The 21,318-nt window shown below is 49.9% G+C and overlaps 1 protein-coding gene across 3 annotated transcripts in view; it reads right to left on the reverse strand.

The window, feature by feature from the left end:
- Positions 1 to 21,318, reverse strand: part of LOC8042092 (homeobox protein extradenticle) — a 409,053-nt gene that overhangs the window by 60,592 nt on the left and 327,143 nt on the right. For all 3 annotated transcript variants that reach the window (XR_005718027.3, XR_005718029.3, XM_040222299.2), the window contains exon 6: positions 15,961 to 16,051. Coding sequence is in view for 1 of the 3 variants with exons in the window: in XM_040222299.2 (XP_040078233.1) it covers positions 15,961 to 16,051 (91 nt within the window). In the remaining 2 variants the exon portion in view is untranslated. The remainder of the gene's footprint in view (positions 1 to 15,960; positions 16,052 to 21,318) is intronic.

Consider the following 21,318-nt stretch of genomic DNA (forward strand, 5'->3'; position numbering starts at 1 on the left):
CCAAGGTCAGAATTTTGGAGCTGTCCCGGCGTCGGCGACAGGGAAAAGCTCTCTTCCAAATTGGACGTCCGGCGGCTGCCCCGTACCCGGGTCCGGCGTCTTGAAATTTATACGAAGCATCAATCGCGCGTCCCGCGGACAGCCCGGATCGGGCGCCTGCCAGCGCCTGCCGGAGACAAAACGGCCGACGAGCCGGACAGCCCGCGAGCAAGCGCCTACTTAGCGCGCCCACAGCCGGCCCCCGAAGAGGACACATTCCGAGAGGCGCCCCGCAGCCGAAAAAACAAGAGCGCGGACGGCGTTCGGAATTCCTGCCTGGAAAGTTGGCTCGCACACCGAGAGGAAGAAAAAAACGAAGCGTCGCTCCTTCGCCGGGGCGCCCCGGAACCCATCGCAAAATGGAATGGAAATGAAGAAAGCCCCGCTCGGATTGATATAGATTTTCTTGCTCTTGTTGCAGGGGTGCCCCTCCGGCCGATCCTTTACAAAACAATCCAATCAAAACCGGCCCGGCCGACGAGGGGAAGGAGCTCGTAGAGAGATTGAGAAACTTTTCTCCGAGGCAGCAGCCGACCGGGAACCAACAAAACAAGAACGGGCCAATATTAAAATCGGTTCTGGGCGACGCCTCCTCTCTGCACGCGTCTTGTTTTCGCTTCTATTTCCTTCTTTCTTCTCATAGGGAAGGTCGAGGGAAGGCGGTAGGGCGAGGCGAAGGCGTCCGTCGGCCAGCGGGGGAAGAAAGAGGTCGAGGGGACCGCAATCGGCCAGATTCCCGAGTTGGCCCGAGGGGCTGCGTGGGGACCGCTCATCCCTGGCCCAATGACGAGAGGCACGCCGGGTCGCCCGAGGGCCTCCACAGTGACGTGGTGCACGGAAAGCTTCCTTCGACCACATCCCGATAAGGTGTCTCTCGACCGTTCTGTGGGCTATCGTTCATCTCGATCGAAATATATGCCGAACGACTGTCGATATCGCGGTGACGCTATCAAGCATCGCGGGCTTAGCGACCCGCAACCTGTGGGAATAAATTCCCAGTAGCCACGAGCGAATTTTTTTTTTCTTTTTCGTTAGGATCTAAGTACCTTTTTAAATGAAGTAAAAAAAAATAAACACGGTAGAAAAAAACAACAAAAAACATTAAAGAGTGAAAAATAAAAAAAGAATAATGAAGAAGTAAGTGGCACGCTGGTCACTTGAGCCAGTTCCAAGTGGGCCGAAGCGGCACCCCGAACGCGTACTCGGCCGTTCTTCCAGGAGGATAAGCGCGCCAGGGAGGGCGCGGAAGATGGCCGACGTATTAATCCGGGCCGGGGCAACGCGGGTACTTTCGCTGATGAGCCGGCCCGGAAGGGGAGGGAGCGGGAAGGGCCCGCCATGCAGGGGCTCCCCTGCGGCCGCAGACGGCGCCTCGGCACCAGCGACAGCCTCGACCAGACGCCGAGATCGATGGGGCACGTCGCCCCGAAACGCTGCCCGCCAACGAGCCCCCGACCCGAAAGGATCACAACCGTCTCCCACATCTCGTTCCAGCGGTCGAGACTGCTCCTTCGATCCCGACAGGAAACTGGACTACACCCCACCAACAGGATGGCTGCAGTTCAACGACGTCACCGCGAGATGGCCAACCTTCGAGACAGCTGTTCTTTCGAGGGCACCCAGTGGTTATTCACCGCCAAGTCCCTAATGTGGAACTTCCAGAATTACCGGCCCATTTTCCCTAGTCGGATGAGCAGTGAGCAAAAACCGCGTAAAAGAGGCCTTGTGGTGTGCCGCTGTTTTCTGGCGAAACACACGGAAGTGCTTCTAATGAGGCACAGAGGGGTAGTGATCTACACAGTAAACTTCAAAACACATATAATGCTGTTCGGAAGGTGCTTCCTACCGAATATACCTCTTCAAATCTATATATATATATAGATATATATATAATATTTTTGGCGGCTTAGGAAAGGTGTTTAGGAAATAGGTGGTTCCGCCTTGAAACATTTTTTTCTTAAGTATGTCGAGATAGACTCCACTGAACTAACTCTGTGTGTAGGACATGTTTTTTTGGGAACGATGGGGGAGAAGGAGGGGGGGGGGGGGACTAATCTAAGCAGAAACAAGGGGAGGATTATACACAATGCTAAAGCTGAGGCTTGGGCGAGTTGGTACATACTTCCGAGCTAAAAACAGCGCGAAAAGACGAGGACCAGACAAAGAAGTGTCACGTCTTTGTCTGGTCCTGGTCTTTTCGAGCTGTTTTTAATTCCGAAATATACACAAACTTGAAAGTGACTAGCCTATCTTAAAGTTTCGGTTTTGAACTCTAGACCGCGGAGACACCCCATCGCTATCTCTATCGACAAGAAGAGAGGGCGGTCGAATGGACGGACGGAGATGCGTCGTTTGTCCATCAAATAAGTTCTTAATTTATTATTTTTTTTCTTCTAGTTTTTGGAGCAAGTATAGGACCTGGAAATGTTAATACGTGCAACATCAGAACATCCGATCTATGAACGTGAGTTTTGTAACCGGAGCCATACTAGAATGTTGATTATAAACATATTTCTTTCTTAGGTGGGCGAACATGGGAACTGCCAGTAAGAATTAAAAAAAAAAAAAGTATGGACTTTGCTCGGAAAATTGGGTGTCTTCATTCGCCATATTTCAGTCAGTGACTCCCCTTGACGCAACTAAGAACTCGCTCACGTTTCAGTAACGAAGCTGTGCTGGTGCTTATATTTACGATTAAAACCTAAAATATTCGAATGAGGGAAAACAGTGACCTTTAACTACGTTACGTAGAGATGCGACTTCAAGTTACTGGGAGATTGGCGCTTCGCACATAGCGTCCCGAGCCAATCCTCGAATTGGTTGCCTCGCGAAGTATCCGAAGCACGAGTGTATCGCTCTTGGCGGCCTACCTCGTTGGAACCCCCCCCCCCCCCCCCCCCCCCATTGTTAAAGGTAGTCAAAGCAGCGCCCCCTCATAGGGTATAATGCTTGCAAATATATTTTTGAAAAAAGAAATGTATAAGCGTGCCCTTCTCGCAATGATGCCTTTTAGGCGATGCGAGGTAATCCGAATAAATAAATAATCAGCGTCACAAAGATATTCTTAAAGAGCGAAGATTTAAAATAAAGTCTGATTCAGTCTCAGCATACCAATGCACAGAGATGAAGGGTGTTGGCTGGAGGAAACGCGCACCATTTTGTCATTGTAAATTTAGAGAAATCGCTGGTAACTTTTCAATCAGGTAACGGCACGCTCTGAAATTTCGCTATCTGGTTCAAATTGCCAGCGCGACATTTCTGTGGAAACGAAGCGTTTGGCGATGCGAAGTTTGTTACTTACGGTGAAGAAGAAGCGCAATTTGTCTCAGAGACACCCGGTACCTATTTGTTTACAGTTCATTTGCGCCAAAGTTGCTAGTTCGAAATGGTGCTACAAACGCCAACAAACTAGGTTGCCCACATGTAACTACGAAACTTTTTTTTTTTTTTCAAATGATCTAGTTGATTAATTATGTACAGCCAAGTTGTTCATAGTGGAACATCTTCTCGCGGTTGAAACTCAAAACCCCTTGTGCATTTTCAAATGGAATCTACCGAAGCATTGATTTGATTATGAATTATGTTTCATGACAAAGTTCCCGAATGCGATACATTGAGAAAGTTGTAATTCTAGTTAATCAAATGTCAAAACTGCATTGCATTTGTGACGTTCCACTACCTGTTCTTGTTATTTATGACTGCTTCCTCCTCGCACTACAGAGTGAAGACGCACTCGCTCCATGCGGCCTGCCCTCCCTTGTGCCCCATGGAGACGGCCTAGCACTTTCCGAACGCCTGTTTGTCCCAGCAGAGGGAGCGAAACTCTTTAGAGCGATTAACACCAACGAAGGTCTAGCAGCTCTGACTGCAGCGTTCTGGTTGTTGCATATCACGTATGCTAAAGGGTACGTCAACGCAGCATCTGTAATTGAAATGTTGCTCCTCCGACTGAATAAAACGAAGCTGAAATCTCCTGCCATCATATTCATGAACTACTACACTCCGTTTCACCTTGCGTCCGAGCGCAGCGGATGCTACGATCCACGGCATGCGAACCCAAGGTCGTGTGAGTGTCACGTGACCTTGGAAAGGGGGAACAGCGATACGCGGAAAGCGTATCACGGGCTACGTCCACAGAGCGGGATTGGCTAGGATAGCTCGTAGCGTGCGCTGCGTCCGGACGTATGGTGAAAGGGAGTAGAGTGACTGTGCAGCACAAACGTGGTTCCCAGTTGAGCGGTTTGCTCTCTAAGTTCAGATGTCTGGAAAGTTGTCTAATAAATATATACATTTTTTTTGCAAGCGGTGGGTTTTTTGGTGATTTGTTTTGTTATTTTGCTTAATTCTGGTGGTGTATATTGTTTTATATATATATTTTTTTAATTTTGCCATTGTGAATGGCTTAATTTTTGTGTAAAGTAGAGCCGAAGGGTAGAGTGTAGTCCCCTTTGCTTGCTGGTAGCAACATTTTAAAAAAGGACCCCAAAATTAAGAAAAAAGGAGCTTTATTTTGACTGTTCTTTTCTTTGTTTACAGTGTTCATGCACAAAACAAAAAAATAAATCAATTGCATTAAATGTCATTCGTGCCTCTTCGAAATTTGGCGTTTTTTTTATCGCTTAGTCTGCTAATCTGAGCATAAAAGTGTGTTTTTATTGGGAAACCAAAGCTTGGGTGTGATGTTTGTGTATAAAGTAATACTCTCTGTTGGCTATGAGTCTCTCTTTCCACACTTCTTTCGTGGAGTGCAACACGTGTACTTTGGAATAATTTCTTTATCAAATAACCTTCGATTCTGCCCAAAGATCTGGGTGCCTTTGATTGAAAAGCATATACCCAAACAAAACTCTTTTTTTTTTTTTTTCAAAGGAAAGTGAAAGTATGTGTAGGACGCTTTGAATGTTGTTGTTTTTCTTTATAGGGCCATACATTTGTTTGTTGTATCAAACTGTGTTTTTTTAGAAAGCAAACGTAAACAGTTTTGTAGAGCACTTGAGCCGCACATCACTCTTTTAATGGTATTTGTATCGTTAAAACGCTCTCTGAGAAAAAAAAAACAACAACAAGAAACAAAACAAAACATTTTAGGTGTCATGCATACCTCAAGTGCTCTCCAAGTATGTCTGTATTTAGCTTCTAAAAAAATTTTATACAACAGAAAAAATACAGTACCCTAAGAGAGACAGGTTTGCTTCACTAGGTGTGACGCATCGTGCACAGCGATTATAAAGGTGTAGGGATTTAGAAACAGCTATAGCAAAGGTGTACTGCAGAAACTTCAAATTTGCTCGCAAAAACGTGTAATGCTGCAAAAACACCTATCAAAAGGAATGAGTTATAGCAATTAGATAAAGGGCCGGTTACATCTATATACTGTAGGGTTGTGCGAATACTCGAAATTTCGAATAGTAGTTCCGAATAATAGACTATTCGATATTCGCTTCGAGAAGAACTGCACTATTCGCGTTTTTCGATGTGCTGATGGCGGCGGGTTGGCCCCGTTGAGTGCGCTTCTTGCCAAGCACTGGTGCGCTGCGGAGAAGCAATACCCGCGGAAGCGAGCTCTGCGGGTGTTACTTCTCCGCAACGCACCGGTGCGTGGTAAGAAGCGCACTCAACGCGACAACACACCACGATACACTTGGAAAAGTATGAATATCGTAATCGCGTGCGTGGAAGTAAAGCATACATTCAAAGCTGGATGGTGCACCTGTGCCGACTGTATGTGAAAATAAATTAAAACTTTGTGAATGTGTATATCTACATTGCAGTAAAAGGTCTAAAATTAAACTGTTATGCAGGAGTATACAATGTTAGGCAGAGATGCTCTTACAACCTGCGTTCATCATGCACGATTCATTATTCTTAACTCGAGATTAAAGAAAGAATATTTTATATAGTAAGATTTGTAAATTAACACCATTGGGTGTAGTTGGCCATCTCTACAGGATTCATTTATGTCAAATCCGTCGTTTACTCGCCATCCGAAGACACCAAACCTTCTGGAGTCACAGTTCACAAATGTAGATAGATTAAACTTAGCTTATAATTGAACAAGTGGAACAACCTTCACACGTTTAGCTGGGTTGTCGTCTAAGCATTATGCTATGATAGTGAAAGGCGTGGAAAAACTATTCAATATTCGAATCGAAAATATTCGGCCAAAACCAATATTCGCTTCGAATTCGCTTCGAACTCAAAATCCACTATTCGCACAAGACTGCTATATAGGTGTTTTTGAAGTTCGCTGTGTAGGCTGTAGGAAGCATTAGCTGGAAATCCTAAACTGAACAATATCAAACAAATGACCGTGCGATTACTTTTTAGCGAAGCAGTCGAGAGCCGCCAGACATATCGTGCCGAGAATAGACTCGCGATGATTTTATTTCGGGTCTTTCAAACGGAGATGCAAGAAAGAAGAGGGTTGCAAGAGCCCAGAATACGCTATAATTCTCCAATTGGCGAGACGACCGTCCGAGTGCTCCTTTCATATGGGCAGGACGGCGCAATCCAAGCAACAAATCGCAAGTCATCTCGGCCTCATCTAACTCCCCCCCCCCCCTCCCCCCCCCCCCCCCCCCCAAAAAAAAAGGTTTGTGCGAACGTACAGTTAAGGGAGAGTCTAACTGAAACCATTGCCGGAGGTGGGAAAACAAATCTAACTAACGCAAAGCTCCCGCATCCAAAAACAAAGCTACCATCGTTGCGAAACGACGGGCAGTCAGTACGGTAAACCTGCCCCGCAGCCTGTCTCGCGAACCTCACCAGATACTCGATTTGAGCGGACCAAGGGACTCGATTGCACCGGGCGTTCGCAAATCAAGACCATGCATTGGGGCCAGCTGAAAGCCGAATGCTTCGTGTTCTCAGCCAACTTATTTTTACTGCAATCCTTTCAACGTCACGCATCTATCGGAGTCGATCATCATGAAGAAAGAAGACGACACACTTATCTCATGGTGAAGGTCAGCTCACATCGACTCCTTCGTACCAACAATGTCATCCGAATGGAAGCGCTTTTCGGCATCCTTAGTAGTCCTATAGAACGTTTATTTCGAAACGTTAAAGGAGCTGTGCAACAATTTGAGGGGGACGTTGATGCCTGACACTTCTGAAGTGAACTACAGAAAACAGATTTCGCCTGGATATGCCAGTTTTTATTTAAAAAAAAAAAATGAAAAAAAGATCCAGGTTTTTGCCACCTCTTAACTCGTGGATCGTCTTCCGGGTCACGTGAGCAGTGACGTCGACGAGGTAGGCGCGGGGTTCCGGTAAAGTTCTCCCTGTAGAGCCATCAGCGAGCAGCGAGAACTCATCCGCTCGCGACCGCGTGACCACGTGCTGGTGGGCGCAGCCCGAACAATATGGTGAAAGGAGGAAAGTCTCATCCGGGTCCGGCCATACCCGTCCGGCACTGTCCCCCTCTCCCTTTGGCTTCTGGCGGCTGTTCGCGGTAGCAGAGAGAGTTGACGGTTTTGTGGACCTAGGATAGATGGCGCCACTAAAACTCCGTATAATAAAAGTTTTTTCGATGATACCAGGTTTTTGGCGCATTTATATTTATGTTGGAACGACAAGATTTATAGAAAAGTTACCTTTTATCGAGCAGGTATTCGCACAACTTGCTATCTTTCTACAAGACCCCCATTGACGTCATGCCGCGTGTTTCTCGTGGCCGCCGCTCGCGGCTGCAGGTCGGGGAATATTCTAATTTTTGCCTCGCTATTACGCGGCGGAATCGAAGTATTTTGATGAAAAGAGGTGTGTTTTCTGTCATTTGTGACAAGGTGAACAGTGTCAAAAGTACAAGATGCCAATTCTTTCAACGTTAAAATCGTTGCACAGCTCCTTTAACTAATCGACTTTTGATAATACCACGTCGGTCAGACTATTGCTTAACAAAGTACCGTTTCTTTATTCCGCGAATACGTATGCCCCCCTCCCCTCCGCAATGCCTTCTGAGGCATTGCAGAGGGGAGGGGGAAAAAGAAGGCATTGCGGAGGGGAGGGGGAAAAATAAATACATATGCGGGGACCACGCACAAACACGAAAAGCAATCCCAGGGAGCCTCCCGTCGCTATAAGGTCAGGCACTGGTCCCAACGCGGCACGTCTCTGGCGGGAGCAATTTCGGCGCTGGCTCGACCACCAACGAGCTTTGGAGCGAGCGATGTATGGCGAAGGCAGCGAGTGCACGGTGCACGACGACGAGGCGCGCATTCCGAGGCCCCAAGCGGTCGTCTGGCGGCCGGCCCCGCCCGCTTTAAAGCTCCAGCGGCACTAACCAGAAGCGACCATCGGCGCGGGCAAGGCGCCGCCGATGCGCGCGTTCGATCGCGCCCGTTTGCTGGGCCGAATCGGCGGCGCGAACGGGGGGCACCAAACGGCATCCAGAGTCGCGCTAATAGATGCACCGTCGACCCTCATTAACCGACGGGCAACAGGGGCGTCGGCCCCGGGGGCGCCCCTGCCGCTTCCAGCCAATGACCGCCGGGCCTGCCTCGACCGCGACGCACCGCTACTGCACAAACACACCTGCATGCGTTAAAAAAAAAAGTATTAAAACATTTAAATATTCTGGTCGTTACGCCCTAACTGATAACAATATCGTGGGGTCACCGCAAACAGGGAGTGCGGAAAAATCTAGATCTCGAGGGAATCTCCCGTGCAATGGAAATGATCGGTGTCGCTGCGCGACCTACGCGTCGTGCCATTTTGTTTCAAGTACCTGCCAATGAAGAATTCGTGAGCGGAGAAAGTAATGAAATCTAATCACTCGTTCCTCCGTCAAATCGTAAGGTAATATGTTACTGATTACTCAGCGTCGAAAGGAACGCGTGGCCTCGGCCCCAATAGCAACGATTTCAGAATTGAACATTCAGCATCTGACACTGGCTACATTTAACACCCTTGACCACCCACAAACGCTAATACTTCCGGCCTGCTGTCACCCATCTTCGCCCATTTGAAACGCGTTCAACATAAATTGCGAGTTAAAGAATATTACGTATTCCCCGTAACCTCCCGGGTACCCCAAAATCGCCGCCATGGAGGAGTTATGTTCTCACTTTTAAAGCTGTTCAACGATTCCTATGTTGCCGTTTTTTTCCTCGGGAAATTTTATGCGATGGTTCTTAAAGGTAGGCTACGGTACTCTGGCCTCGAAGAATGGGAGGGCTAAAATAACGTAGTCCGCAGCTGCCCAGTCAGCAAGGGCCTGGATGGACCACGGCAGCGGCACGACTCCCGCGATGCTTCGACCGGGCATTCGGGAGCAACCGCTTTACGAGCGCTCCAACACTCAAATCTCGACTCCGACGAGTCTAGACAGCGCAAAGCATGTCCCAAGCTCGGGCGACGAACGGGAACCTTTCACGGAGCAGGAGCTGTCAAAGCCTCGAACTGCGGGGGGCTTCGAAGAAAATCTGACTCGCAGTTTGCCCGGAGCCCAGGGCGCGCCCTCGTCCGCCGTCGTAATTCGGTTTCGGAGCCCCGTAGTCCAGGGTTCCTTCCAACTGTCGGCTGGCCAGGTTCCTCGGTCCAGATTGGTCGGCTGGAAAGGCTCTGGAGACGGGCCGGGGACAAATCTCCGGGACCGAGCGGCAAATGCGGGCTTCAAAGCGCGGACACCAGAGAGCGCGTCCAAGGAGTTGCAGATTCGATGGGACACGTCGCGCCCCTCGCCTTCAAAATTGCATTTTTATGACGGCTCTGAGAATCTTCGCGGCGCCGACGAGCAGAAGCGGCCACATTTTTCCCCCCTTTTTTTTCCGCACTGTTTAGGGTACAGGTCCCTCCGATGCCTACAAAGTCACCGTTAGGGGCTTGACACTGAAGGGCCTTAAAGAAAAATGCCTAGGAGATCTACGAGGTACTCGGAAAAATGTGAGCAACGCGGAAAACAAAAGAACGTTTAACTGCACTTCGGGGGAGAAAGCGGAGAATCGCAAAAGCTCCGAACCATTTAATACAACGCTTGCTAAGGATTACCTACACATAACCGGGGCACGACTTACGACATCTCCAAGCATATAAATAATTTCGCGGGAACATCAGCACCAATTAGCATCCTTCTAGAGTTAGTTATCTTTCGCACGCGTATGTAGTTAAAGAAAAAGAAAAACCGTTTACAACTCCCTGTCACGCCGGATTAGAGCGCAGCTCTTGAAGAGGAGGAGGGGAAGGGTACTGAGGGGAAGGTATATCCTTTCTCCCTCCTCCTCATCCTGTCTGCCACTCCTCCCTCCGAGCGGCGTCGCCGTCGTCTCACGAAGGCCACGTGACGTCACCGGGGTCATGTGACCTCACGGGGGTCACGTGACGATGACGTCATCATCGAGGTCACTGATTACGTCATCAGGGACGACGGCGATGCGGATGACATCAGTGACGATGACGTTACTGATGACGTCATCAGTGACGTCACGCGTCCTATAATGCACCGCGCGGTAACGCCGACGCCGCTCAAGCCGGGAACGGGCGCCTAAGAGCTGCGCTCTAAGAAAAAGTTTTGAGCGGAAGCTTAGCACTCGAACTAGCGTAGGTGGTGCCACTTTCGCTCTGCCTTCAAACGGTGTCTCATATTCCGGCTGTCGAGGAACAACACTATGGCCAGTGCAGAACGACGGTTGACGCCGAGTTTTTAATGTGCATGGCGCAACCGTTATTGCAGGGATACAGGCTGATAAACACACGCGCGCATTGTAACGAGCAAAACAAGTCAAAATCGCTTCGGTCTGTGGCCGAAGGTTTTTGCTCCACGTGCTCTCAAGCTGCGGCGCGCGTTGCCAGATCTATTAAGTCGGTTTTTGTTAAGATGTGCTCCTTTTCTACCGACAACTACCGAGAGTTCGAGTTTCAAGGTCAAAAGGAAATGGTCTTTCCCGTCAGAATGAAGAGTCTGCATAGTTCAGTGCAACATAAGAGGTGCGGAAGAAGCTTCGCCTCCATCACGCGCTCCTTGCCTTCCGTCATGCTTCAGCTACGGGTATGCTAAATACCTTTCCAATGTAGAGAGCCCGTGCTGGACACAGGGAGGGAGAGAATGGAGAGATTCGTAGAGAGACGAAGCTGGGGAGGTCAAAGCGGAAGTAGACGGGGTGTGTTCTTTGGAAGAGATGGACGGCCGATCAGGAGACTGAGCTGACCACTGGACAAGCGCGAAGCCGGTGGGCCGACCATCCGGACAGTCGCATTAGAAACGCCAAGCTCCCCGTCGGCTCACCACACCCAACGTGGCGCCGGCGAACGGCTCTTCCGGTTTCCCTGGGAAGGCCCAAAGACGCGCCGAAAATAAATAATTACCCAAAGTGAATATGTCTCGCAATCAGGTGTCACTGCTCCCGTTCATTCGAAAATTTAAAACTATGCCATAAACAGAGTAAAAAAACTTAATATGAAAATATTTAAATAAGTTCGATTTAGATCACTGTACTTGGAAAATAGCGACTCCTTATCGCTTCATGTATATTTAAAGATGGCAGATTGATTGATCAATTAGCCCGATCACCGAAAACAATACGGAAGAAAGAGTTACTGTAACCTAAAGTCCAGTTTAATTAGAAACGTTTTATTGATGGAAACCCAGCCATACTAAGAAAAGCTCGTGTTTTGCTTACTAAAAAAGGTTCATTTGCTCTTAATTCCAGGTTCTGATTTGCACGTCATAGGATGTTACGGAACTGATGAACGAAGTATAAGGGACAAAGGAAACTCAACACCTCGATTTGCTCAGAAAACCACTGCTCTTTGCTCGTGTTCAACTTGATATAAATCGTGCTTGGTCGATGATTTTAGAGCGAAGCTCTCAGGTGCCCGTTTCCGGCTTGAGCGGCGCCGCCGCCGCAGTAACCGCGGTGGCGTTTCGGGGAGGGGGAGGGTAGGAGGGGGGAGGGGGAGGAAGAGGGGGACGAGGAGGAGGGGGAGGAGCGGGAGAAAGGGGAGGGGGGAGGAGGAATAGCAGGGAGGATGAAGTGAGGAGGGGAATACCCTCCCCTCAGTACCTTTCCCTCCTCCCCCTCAAGAGCTGCGCTCTAATTCAGCGTTACAGGGAGTTGTACACGGCTTTCAATTTTTCATTTAAATACAATACAAATGCAGATAGAAAGCATAAAAAGACGGAAAAACGGCAAATAAAAAAAATATATTCTCGAGAATATATTTCCGGAAAAGCCTGGATTGAAATCATCGTACTAAAACTAGCCTCATTTAATTCATGATTTAAATCATCCCGATTAGTATTCTCCACCTTGGTTATAACCCGGGCTGCACGAACTCGCTGGCTGCATAAACCTAGTCCCTGTCGTCTTGGGACACGACGTAAGGTCACTGTGCTCCGGCAAATATCAGAGGCATGCTTCCGAACTAAGAACTAAAAAAAAGTGTGGCTATCAGCTTTATTATATACCTAACATATAGGCGACGACTTGTGTTCCGAACCCTTCAAACGTCGCTATTAGCGTGTTATGTTTACTGGGCCTAGTCGAGTAGCAGACATGTTAAAGGAGACGATTCTAAAAATTGTTTGCCTCGCCTCCGACACTGCAGCTCGCCGGACGTTTATTCAACGGGTGTGTAGAGAAAAGATTGGAACGTCAGTACAGGCAGACAAGAACGGCACGGGATCGGATTTACGGCGGGCACGGGGCGGATGAATCGGGTGAAGCTTCACCGCTTTAGCTGGAGGGAGAAGCGGCGCGTTGAGAGCAAGACACGAAACGAGCAGCTACGACTCCGAGCGCTGATTCACTTACTATGGCTGGCTTTTTTCTTTTTCGGGAAGACTGAAAAGAGCAAGGGATACCGTGTGAGCCAGACGCCCGCCAAAGGCAGCCGCACGATACACTGTGCCCAGAGTGGGGGCGCCGACAAAATAGAAGGCTCGAGCCTCGCTGCGACGAATCGCGCTCCGCGAAGGCATTAGAAAAACAGCCGAAAGGAAGCGGAGGGGGGACAACTTCGAAACAAAGTCCTCGAGGTAGGCCGAAAGAAAAAGGAAGCTTTTTCGAGCTCGCTCGGGTCCGGGGACGATACAATATTGCCCCACTTCACTAATCGCAAAAGGCCTCACCCGTGATCTTCCCATTCATTCGAATTCAGACGACACTCGAATGCGGGGAAAGAGAATATTGCCCCACGTCACTAATCGCAGGAAGCTGCACCCGTGAGCTCCCCATTCATTCGAGTAGGGACGACCAGAGTCAATAATCGAAACATCGCCGCGCTAACCTCCTCACAGCGGGCACTCGAAACATGTTCTATCTTCAACGCGTCGACGCCGAACACCGCTCCCAACGAGGCCTTCGTGCCCACATTAGCGTACCGTAACCGCGAGTCCGAACTTTTTCACCGTTACGGGTCGACCAGGAAGGTCGAAACACCGGGGCGTAGCTTGGGCCCGGGGCACGCGTATTACACGGTTGGCCCGCAGGAAGCTGTCGCGCCTCGTGTACAGCGGACGGAGGCCAGCATTGGGCGCATCTGGCGTGGCCGGAGAGCGAGGCCGGGAGGGCAGGCGGCGCTTTGCATTCTGCCGGGGGACCCCCCAGCGGGGCCGATAAGGCGAGCGCGCACCACCTCCAAAATTTATACTCGGAGGGGATTACAGCGGAGCGGGAATCGGCGCCCCGCTCAACCGGCGAAACAAATAGGCCGAAGAGAAGCGGCCCTTATCGGGCAAAACAAAAGCGCGCCGCTCGCCTCTCTCTGCATCCGTGAAAGCGGCGCCGAAACACGTGCATACATTACGGAAACGGGAAGGAGGGCTCGTCAAGCGCCGGCAACTCCGGTGATCCTCGGCACACGGGCGAAACGCGCCGAGGAGGCAGCCTTCGGGAAGCGGCCCGAGCACGCGCGCCTGTCCCGCGTGGCGCCAGATAAGGAACCCCGGGCTCGCGCCGCTCCTCGCCGCCCGGGCGGTTGTCGTCGCGCGTGTAGAACAAGAGGCGGCCAGCCCGCGTACCTCCGAATCCCTCCCCGCTAATGCGCCCGAATCTCCGTCCGAGGGTTTCCGGGAGCAGTTTGCGTTTCCCCGCGACTGGGCGCCGAGCAGAGTCGTTAGGGACGACACCGCGGCCAAGAAACAAACGGCCCTTGTTTATGGGCCCGGGAGCCCAGGAAGCGCCGACGCCGGTGCCGGCTGCACTGGGCCCAGATCGCTGAGCCGCACTTTGTCGGATGGGCGGAGGAGCTCGCTCTGCGCGCTCTTTAACGGAACCGTTCGGGAGGAATTCAGCTAGCAACGAAGACAGAAAAACGGAGCAGATTCGCCCCTCCGTCGGCCCTGGGCCGACTTTGGTGTCTGGTCGGTCACGCGCGGAGCCCGGCTTAGCACTGGCTCATGAGCCGTACGTAGGGAGAAACCGACGACACATCGGCGCAGAATCGTAGACGTCGATAGACACAGCTAAATGCCCGTTTCTTTACTGGGGCCAACGCAAATATCAGCGATACTAGACGTTGCCGATGCACGCCTGCATACGTCGAACACGCGCCGTTGATGGCGTCGCAGATGCCTCTGAACTCGTCGCATTGAGCGAAAGGGTTTCCGCGACGGCTTTTGCTAGAAGCGAAGCCATGCCGCGTTTGTCAATTCCCTCGCCACGTCAGTACATAGATCGCCCGCTCGGGTTATTAATCTCCAAAATCTTTCCCTTATTACGAAGGTTCTCGATAGGCCGAGCTGACCGGTCTTCGGAATTTCGGATTCCATTGCAGGGCCAGCCGCCGCGTTGCCATTTCTCCTGTCCACGTAAAGCCCCCTTGATACCTCATTTACAAATAACGACAACCAATGCAAACGACAAAGCACATTCCGCTGGAACATATCGTTGCATTCAGTTCAAACATCCGCTGTGCGCCGACATTCACTTCCTATAACCTGCACCGTCACGCAGTCGGCGCTTTAAAGAATGTCGCTACTTGTAAGAAGCTCCTGTCTCGCGGGACTTTATGTCCACGGGGTTCGGAGCGCCACTGTAGCAAAAGCGGCCTCGCTTTAGGGGGCGAGGGATTGAAGTAGGCGCATCGGTGACGTACTACGAAGCCAATCCGGAAAGGGCGACCGTACGCCCCTTGGCGATGTTTGGCAATCGAATAGAAATCGACAATATTCGGTCAACTCAACCTGAATCAAGCCAATGTGCTATTTCACCGCGATTAGAATATGTAATGTAATGAAGAATATATAATTACTATGATGTTGCCCGCATTCGAGTCCAAAATGGCGAAATATTTGGTGACAAAGACGTCCCACAAAACTGATTCTTTCTCTTACCCAAGTTTTGCTTCGTCACCTACTAAACACGTAATAGTAAGTATACGCGGCCAACTACGACGTGGTGGAGCGATACCAGCTAGATAGTGAGGGGAATCTTCATAAAGGATCCAATTCTGCTGCGTCTAAGATATTACCGGAGATTCGTAAAAATATCAGCAATGCTTATTATCCGCTGAAATGCTTGAAGTAGAGAAGACAAAGCAACTATAGTAAGTTACAGCTCAAGGAGGTAGGGTGACGGAAAGGAAGGCTGGGGAGGGAAGGGGGAAACCTCAACTCTCCAGCGTTCCGTCGGCTTCCTCCTCCCCGGCCTTCGTTTCCCTCGCACTACCTTCTTGAGTTGCACCGGACTATGACTACTACTGTCAATCAGACACAAGCACGCACGGTGATATCTCCCAAAACGTTGTAAATCGGACACCTCCCGAAGTAGGACGGAATCCAGAGTACCCGCGTAGGTAGCAAGGGAGCAATAATTTTGAGCGCGCGCAGAGAGTGACTGAGTTGCGGAGGCTCCACATTCACCGTACAGGGATCAGTGCCGGCTGGGTTTCGCTTCGTACGAGCGTTAAAGACCGGGGGCTCGGCGCCTGTCGGCCCCTGCCGTGCCCAGGCTTCGGCGGCGAAAGCAAGACGGTCCTTACCTTTCTTGGCTGCGTACAGGTTTGCCTCTTCTTGCGCTTTCCCTATGTTCTTCTTGTATCGTATCCGCTTGTTGCCGAACCAATTAGACACCTGCAAGGGAACACGTGCACCGTTAGAGCGCACGTAGCTCGCAACTTCAAAGCACTTTGACGCTAGAATCCCTCCCTTTCCTTTTCTCTTTTCGCACCATGTGCTTTTTACGAAGATGTCAGCGGTGGCATCTCCCGGATTGAGCTCGCCTTTTCAGCCTCTGCTTTTTTCGCCCATTTCACTTCAGGATCATTTATACGTATGTATAGGCACACGCTGAAAGCGTTCGAGGGTAGGTGAAACTTCGATTTCTAAATTTTGCCCCGAAAGTCCCGTGCCAATTTAGAAGAGGGTGGGGACAAGCCATTAAAAGGACACAAAGTGAACAGAGGAAGATAGGAGGAACGCAGACTCTACGGAGCCCCACATAAAACCAATAAAGTCGCCTGTTATAGAGAGAGCACCCTGCGATTCTGACAGTACATGTGCGGAGTCCAATTCATTTTATCTCGGAAAGAGCGGCAAATGCTATAAAACGCAATAAAGAATGCCCACCGATAATTCTAACGAGTATTGAGAAGATCGTCGACACGGATAAGCAGAAAGCGTTTACATCAATCGCTACACCATTTTAGCACTTATACTTCGCGTAATACCATTTGTTATTTCTTTGAGTACCATAAGGGCGTAAAATAGGCAAAAAAAAGGGGGAAAGGAGACCTCCCCATTAAGCCCTTAAAACGTTTTCCAATAAAAAAACATCAAAAATACATAAAACAGCTTTATGGAAGAAGGAAATGTTTTTGGTGAAATGGCAATTATTAGGGTGTGGTGCATCTCCGGTAACGTCACATCCGTCCGTGACATCTGGTCTCTCTGTAGACCGCAGCCTGACCCAGATATCCGCCCCTGCCTAGAAGACGCAATCCATGAACCTTGAGAAATTATGCTTGATGTGAAATGACGACGACCAACAAAGGAAATATATTTGTGATCTAATGAATTGAGGGGGTGGTAACGTGGAAAATTATTGCCTTCCAACAATCGCCTAACTCAGGTGCTGGAGTCGGTATAGTTGTGCACGCGAAAACTGTATGCGGTGCGTGTTGCGTGTGAACTGCTGTATGGAGGGAGCGCCGCCCGAAAACGTCACCCATTACAATAAAAATTATTTTTCGCCTTTGGGCCTGCCACTTGGATGGTGCTGATGGGCGTATAAGAAGTGTTGACCAACACCCTTCGTAATGAAACAATGCGTACCGTGTGCTAAACACATAATAGTTTCACGTCTTGGTAGAGATTGCCTGATCAAATCCAGAGCGGGCGCCCGTTCGTGAGCATACGTGCTAAGATACGTTTGCGTGTGTAGAAACGTTTGTGCTCGCGCCTGTCCATGCAGCTGTGTCCATCGTGTTGCACACAAGGCCACAGGAGTGTATTCTGTCTTGTCACCACCAACAAAACACAAAGTACAAAACAAAGAAAGCGACTGGCGATCGCTATTGTAGGGGATTCTTTCGCCGTAAAAGAGTGGACAGGTACGCTGGGTATTCAATTTTTTCTGCCTCCTTCTCCACGACTAAGATGTCAATAAAATTGAATTGAACTGAAATGGCATCGAAAAAAGGTGCGCGGTCAACTCCCAGATGAGGGAAAGCATGACCAATAGGGGCATCGCTGGAGGGTAACCTCGAAGACAAGGCGGGAGAAGTCCAATCCGTCATCGTGCTCTCAAGACGGCGTCTTTCTTTCGACGCCAGGAGGCAGCGACGCAGGCAACAGCTGAGGCGGGGAAGGGCTTCGCCAGGCGCGACCGCCACCTCCGCGCGCGCTTTTATGGAGATGCGTGGCGAAGACTGCGGCGCCGCATTTCCATATTTTAGGAGGGCCCTTTGCATAACAATGAATTCATAAGCTCCCCGAGCTCGGGTAAAATATGTCACGCGCTGACAGGATAACACTGTTATCGGCAATTCCGGGAATTAAGAAGTCGGCCCCCACGCACGACGCTGCCGACGAGGGGCCCCCGTGGAGCAATGCCACGGGGGGCCCCCGCACGTCAGGCAAGGCACAGGTACGCCCACCTGGGGGCCGCTGGTCACTGCCAAGACAGTAAGGGAAAACGTATACGCCCTCGCGCTACAGATCGTCACTAAAACGCTGACGGTAATACAACGGGTCTCGATCCCGGTATAGCCTCGGGTGTCCTTTCCCTCATTCTCAATTTTACCCGGCTTACGTTTAGACCCCCCTTTTTTTTTTCTGGGAATGGAAAAACAGACAAGAAACCAGAATTACATGTTTACGAGTAATCGTAAAAACTTAATGACTAAATGTCGCTGTGACTGTGTAATCTAACTTTTTAACGGGAAAGTCCGACGTGACCCGAATAAATAGTGATTGGGCAGGTGAACTTGACACCTGTTGATCCTCGAAATGCCTTCGAGCCAATGTAGAGAAAAAAAAATGTAATGGAGCTGGGTTGGAGTCACAAATTCCATAGCGTGAATGAAGGAAGTCCTTTGTAGAGGTTACCGCTAAATTAGCAAGAAAGCCTTCCCGCTAAGCTTAGGTCGAAGGTCAAGCGTGACGCACACTTTTTCGTCACTCTTTCGCGTGGGAGGGAGGGGGGGATCAAGGAATGTGATTCTACATTAGAAGTGAAATACGAAACTTGCAAACAAGCGAAAAGGCTCAGGGGGACGACCGCCTCACGTTCACGAAGTCTTCCAAAACGAAGAAAGCGCCGACGCAAGAGCTTGACACTCTTAGTGGCAGAAACGCGATAGGCAGCACACGGAGTTGCCTGAGGCGCCGCACCCAGCCGTACTCCGCGTGAAGGCCTTGTTTACCCTGAATTGCAACTTGCGAGCACTGCGTCCGTCCCTGCGCTCGGTAAGGGGAGCCTCGTCCAATTAGCGGCCAATTACTTTCAACGCAAGGCCGGCAAAACGCTCCGGAGGATGCGGCCCCGATGAGGCTAATCAGGGCGGATGGGGCCTCGCTTTCCCGGGCAGCGAGAGAGCGCGCCCGCTTGGTGCTGATGACGCGATACAGTTTCCGGACACCCCTTCGGCCCCTGCCAACAAGCAGCAGTAACGAGCGGCAGCAACAGCCCCTTCACGAGTGCGGAAGCGCTCGCCCCTTTTCGACGCCCTAAATGCGGCGTCTCCGAGTCTTCGCTGGTGCCTTCGATTCCGCGGCGATCATGCTCCGCAATGAGCCCAACGATATGAAGTGCACCTTTGGTAATGACTTAGGAACCTCTATCGGCCCTTTAAGGACCCTTCCAGATTTGGTATCGGAGGCCACCTGGTCAAACTTGCCCTCAAGGCGTCACGTATGGTCCCTGATGACTTTCACCGGCTGGTTCCAACCAGCAATGAGTAGGAGTTGGTCTGCACCCGCGAATTACGCCAAGTGCTTGTTTCTCACCTCGATATCAACAAATGAAGGCACATGCTGGGCTGGTTCGCCATTGTGCCTTCGCTGCGCGTTCCTCTTGTTGCGATTTGATTGGAGTGCTCTCCTTATGTCCCGATGCGCCAAAGACAGCTATTCGAACACTCGCTCGCGGCTTTGCACACTTCCACCGGGTTATGTAGCTACGCAGGTGAGAGTATCGACAATGCCACCTCCATCCTTTTTCAACGCTTCCGACAAACTCGTGGATCGCCGGTACTGGCACAATATCCTCGCGAATGAATGGTACTGCTAACACTTCGCTACACCATTCCTCATACGTGTACCGGCTCGTCGGCTTCGCTAGAACGTGCAGTCATGGTTGTGGCAGAAAGGTCGAAGGTACGAAGGCAATAAAGCGCGGGCTGGTCTCCACGAGCACTTTTAGTCGCAGTTTGTGGGACACCTTTACGCGGAGAAACGTTCGCCGCAATCCCCTTGTAGTTAGACGTGCGCTCGTTTTGGCGTCGGTTGCGGATAACGTCGGATGAAGACCGCTACTTCGAAGGGACCACTGAGAGCACTTCCGGAACGACTGAATCATGGTCAGAATAAAGCTTGAATGCGAAGGGAAATCGGAACTCGCGCTAGTTTCTCGCTTCAAGAACCGTTTCTGGCCGAGAAACCCAAGAGGCTAATGCGGCGATTTCTGACTTCACTGATATGTCAGGCCTTCCCGCCCTCGTAGGCGGGAAGACGAATGCAAAGCGCCCACTCTCCCCAAGACATTCTGGTCACTCATCTTTAGGATGGCGTGTTTTCGGAGTTTTTGTGAAATTCGGAGGTTGTTTGCGGAGCTCCTTCTTCGCTGAAAACTCAACGTTTATCGGTTTTTTCTCTTCTTTCTATTCCGAATTTTTAAAAACTCTGAGCTTAATTTTAATATGTTTCCAATATAAAAAAAAAGTGCGACGTAAACGTACTTTAAATTTATCAGAACTCACACGTATCAAATGATATTTCTGCAGTTGCATTTTGCATTGGCGCCCTTGCCATTAGTAATACCAACTATCACACGACAAATATTACAAACAGTCGCCTCAATAGTAGTCGATATTTTTCTACGTAGTTGCCAGGAAGCATGCAGGCCTCAGCTTTCCTTCCCTCCATTGAAATCTACGGGTTCATAGCTTTTACTATAATAAAAACACTACCCGTCTTTTCTCTAAGCACAAATAGTATGGTCCAAGGTGTTGCCCTAAACAATGACTTTTGTTGAGACCAAGAGTTGCCTTGACCCGTTGTTCCAAACGAACGTTGACGAGCTAAAAAGTAAATCCCCTTTCATTAGAAGTTCGAGATTTCAAAGGAAAATAAAACGGCCTCTCCACGAGCGCTGACCAGAGCTCTCGTGAATTTTATTCTTAAAACAATGTATATTTTCTCGCTTTTTTTATTTTGCCGTCGTGTCTTCGAAATTCTGAACTTTTCCGGACAAATAGAGTGCCGCAAATTTTACAGACGAGTGTTTTCGTATCATTTCGTATTTATCTCAAAACACGAATCCCTACTTATCGTACCGCAAGAAGGAAAGCATATAAGCTCTATTTCGCGACCGTTTCTGACTCCTTGCGTCGAGTGAACACACTCTTGTGTTGAGACGTTTGGCGATATTTGCGATATAAACTGTATGCAATATCTTCGAGAAATGGTCACTTATTAGAAGATTTAGCTCGAGCCAGGGTAAAAGAATGACGCGTAAAAAATGAGGAAATATACACCGATCGAAAATGGGCCAGGGCTCCCGGGAGATGGCGCCAGTGTGTTAACGTATGCAGTAACGAGCGGTCGTGACACAATCGGTCACAGTCCAACGCAAATGTGCGGGAAGCAGCCACGAGACGGCGGGCACGATCGAGATCCCG

The sequence above is a fragment of the Ixodes scapularis genome, unplaced genomic scaffold (genome assembly GCF_016920785.2).
Source record: "Ixodes scapularis isolate PalLabHiFi unplaced genomic scaffold, ASM1692078v2 PGA_scaffold3__209_contigs__length_174095766, whole genome shotgun sequence".
Taxonomy (NCBI): domain Eukaryota; kingdom Metazoa; phylum Arthropoda; class Arachnida; order Ixodida; family Ixodidae; genus Ixodes; species Ixodes scapularis.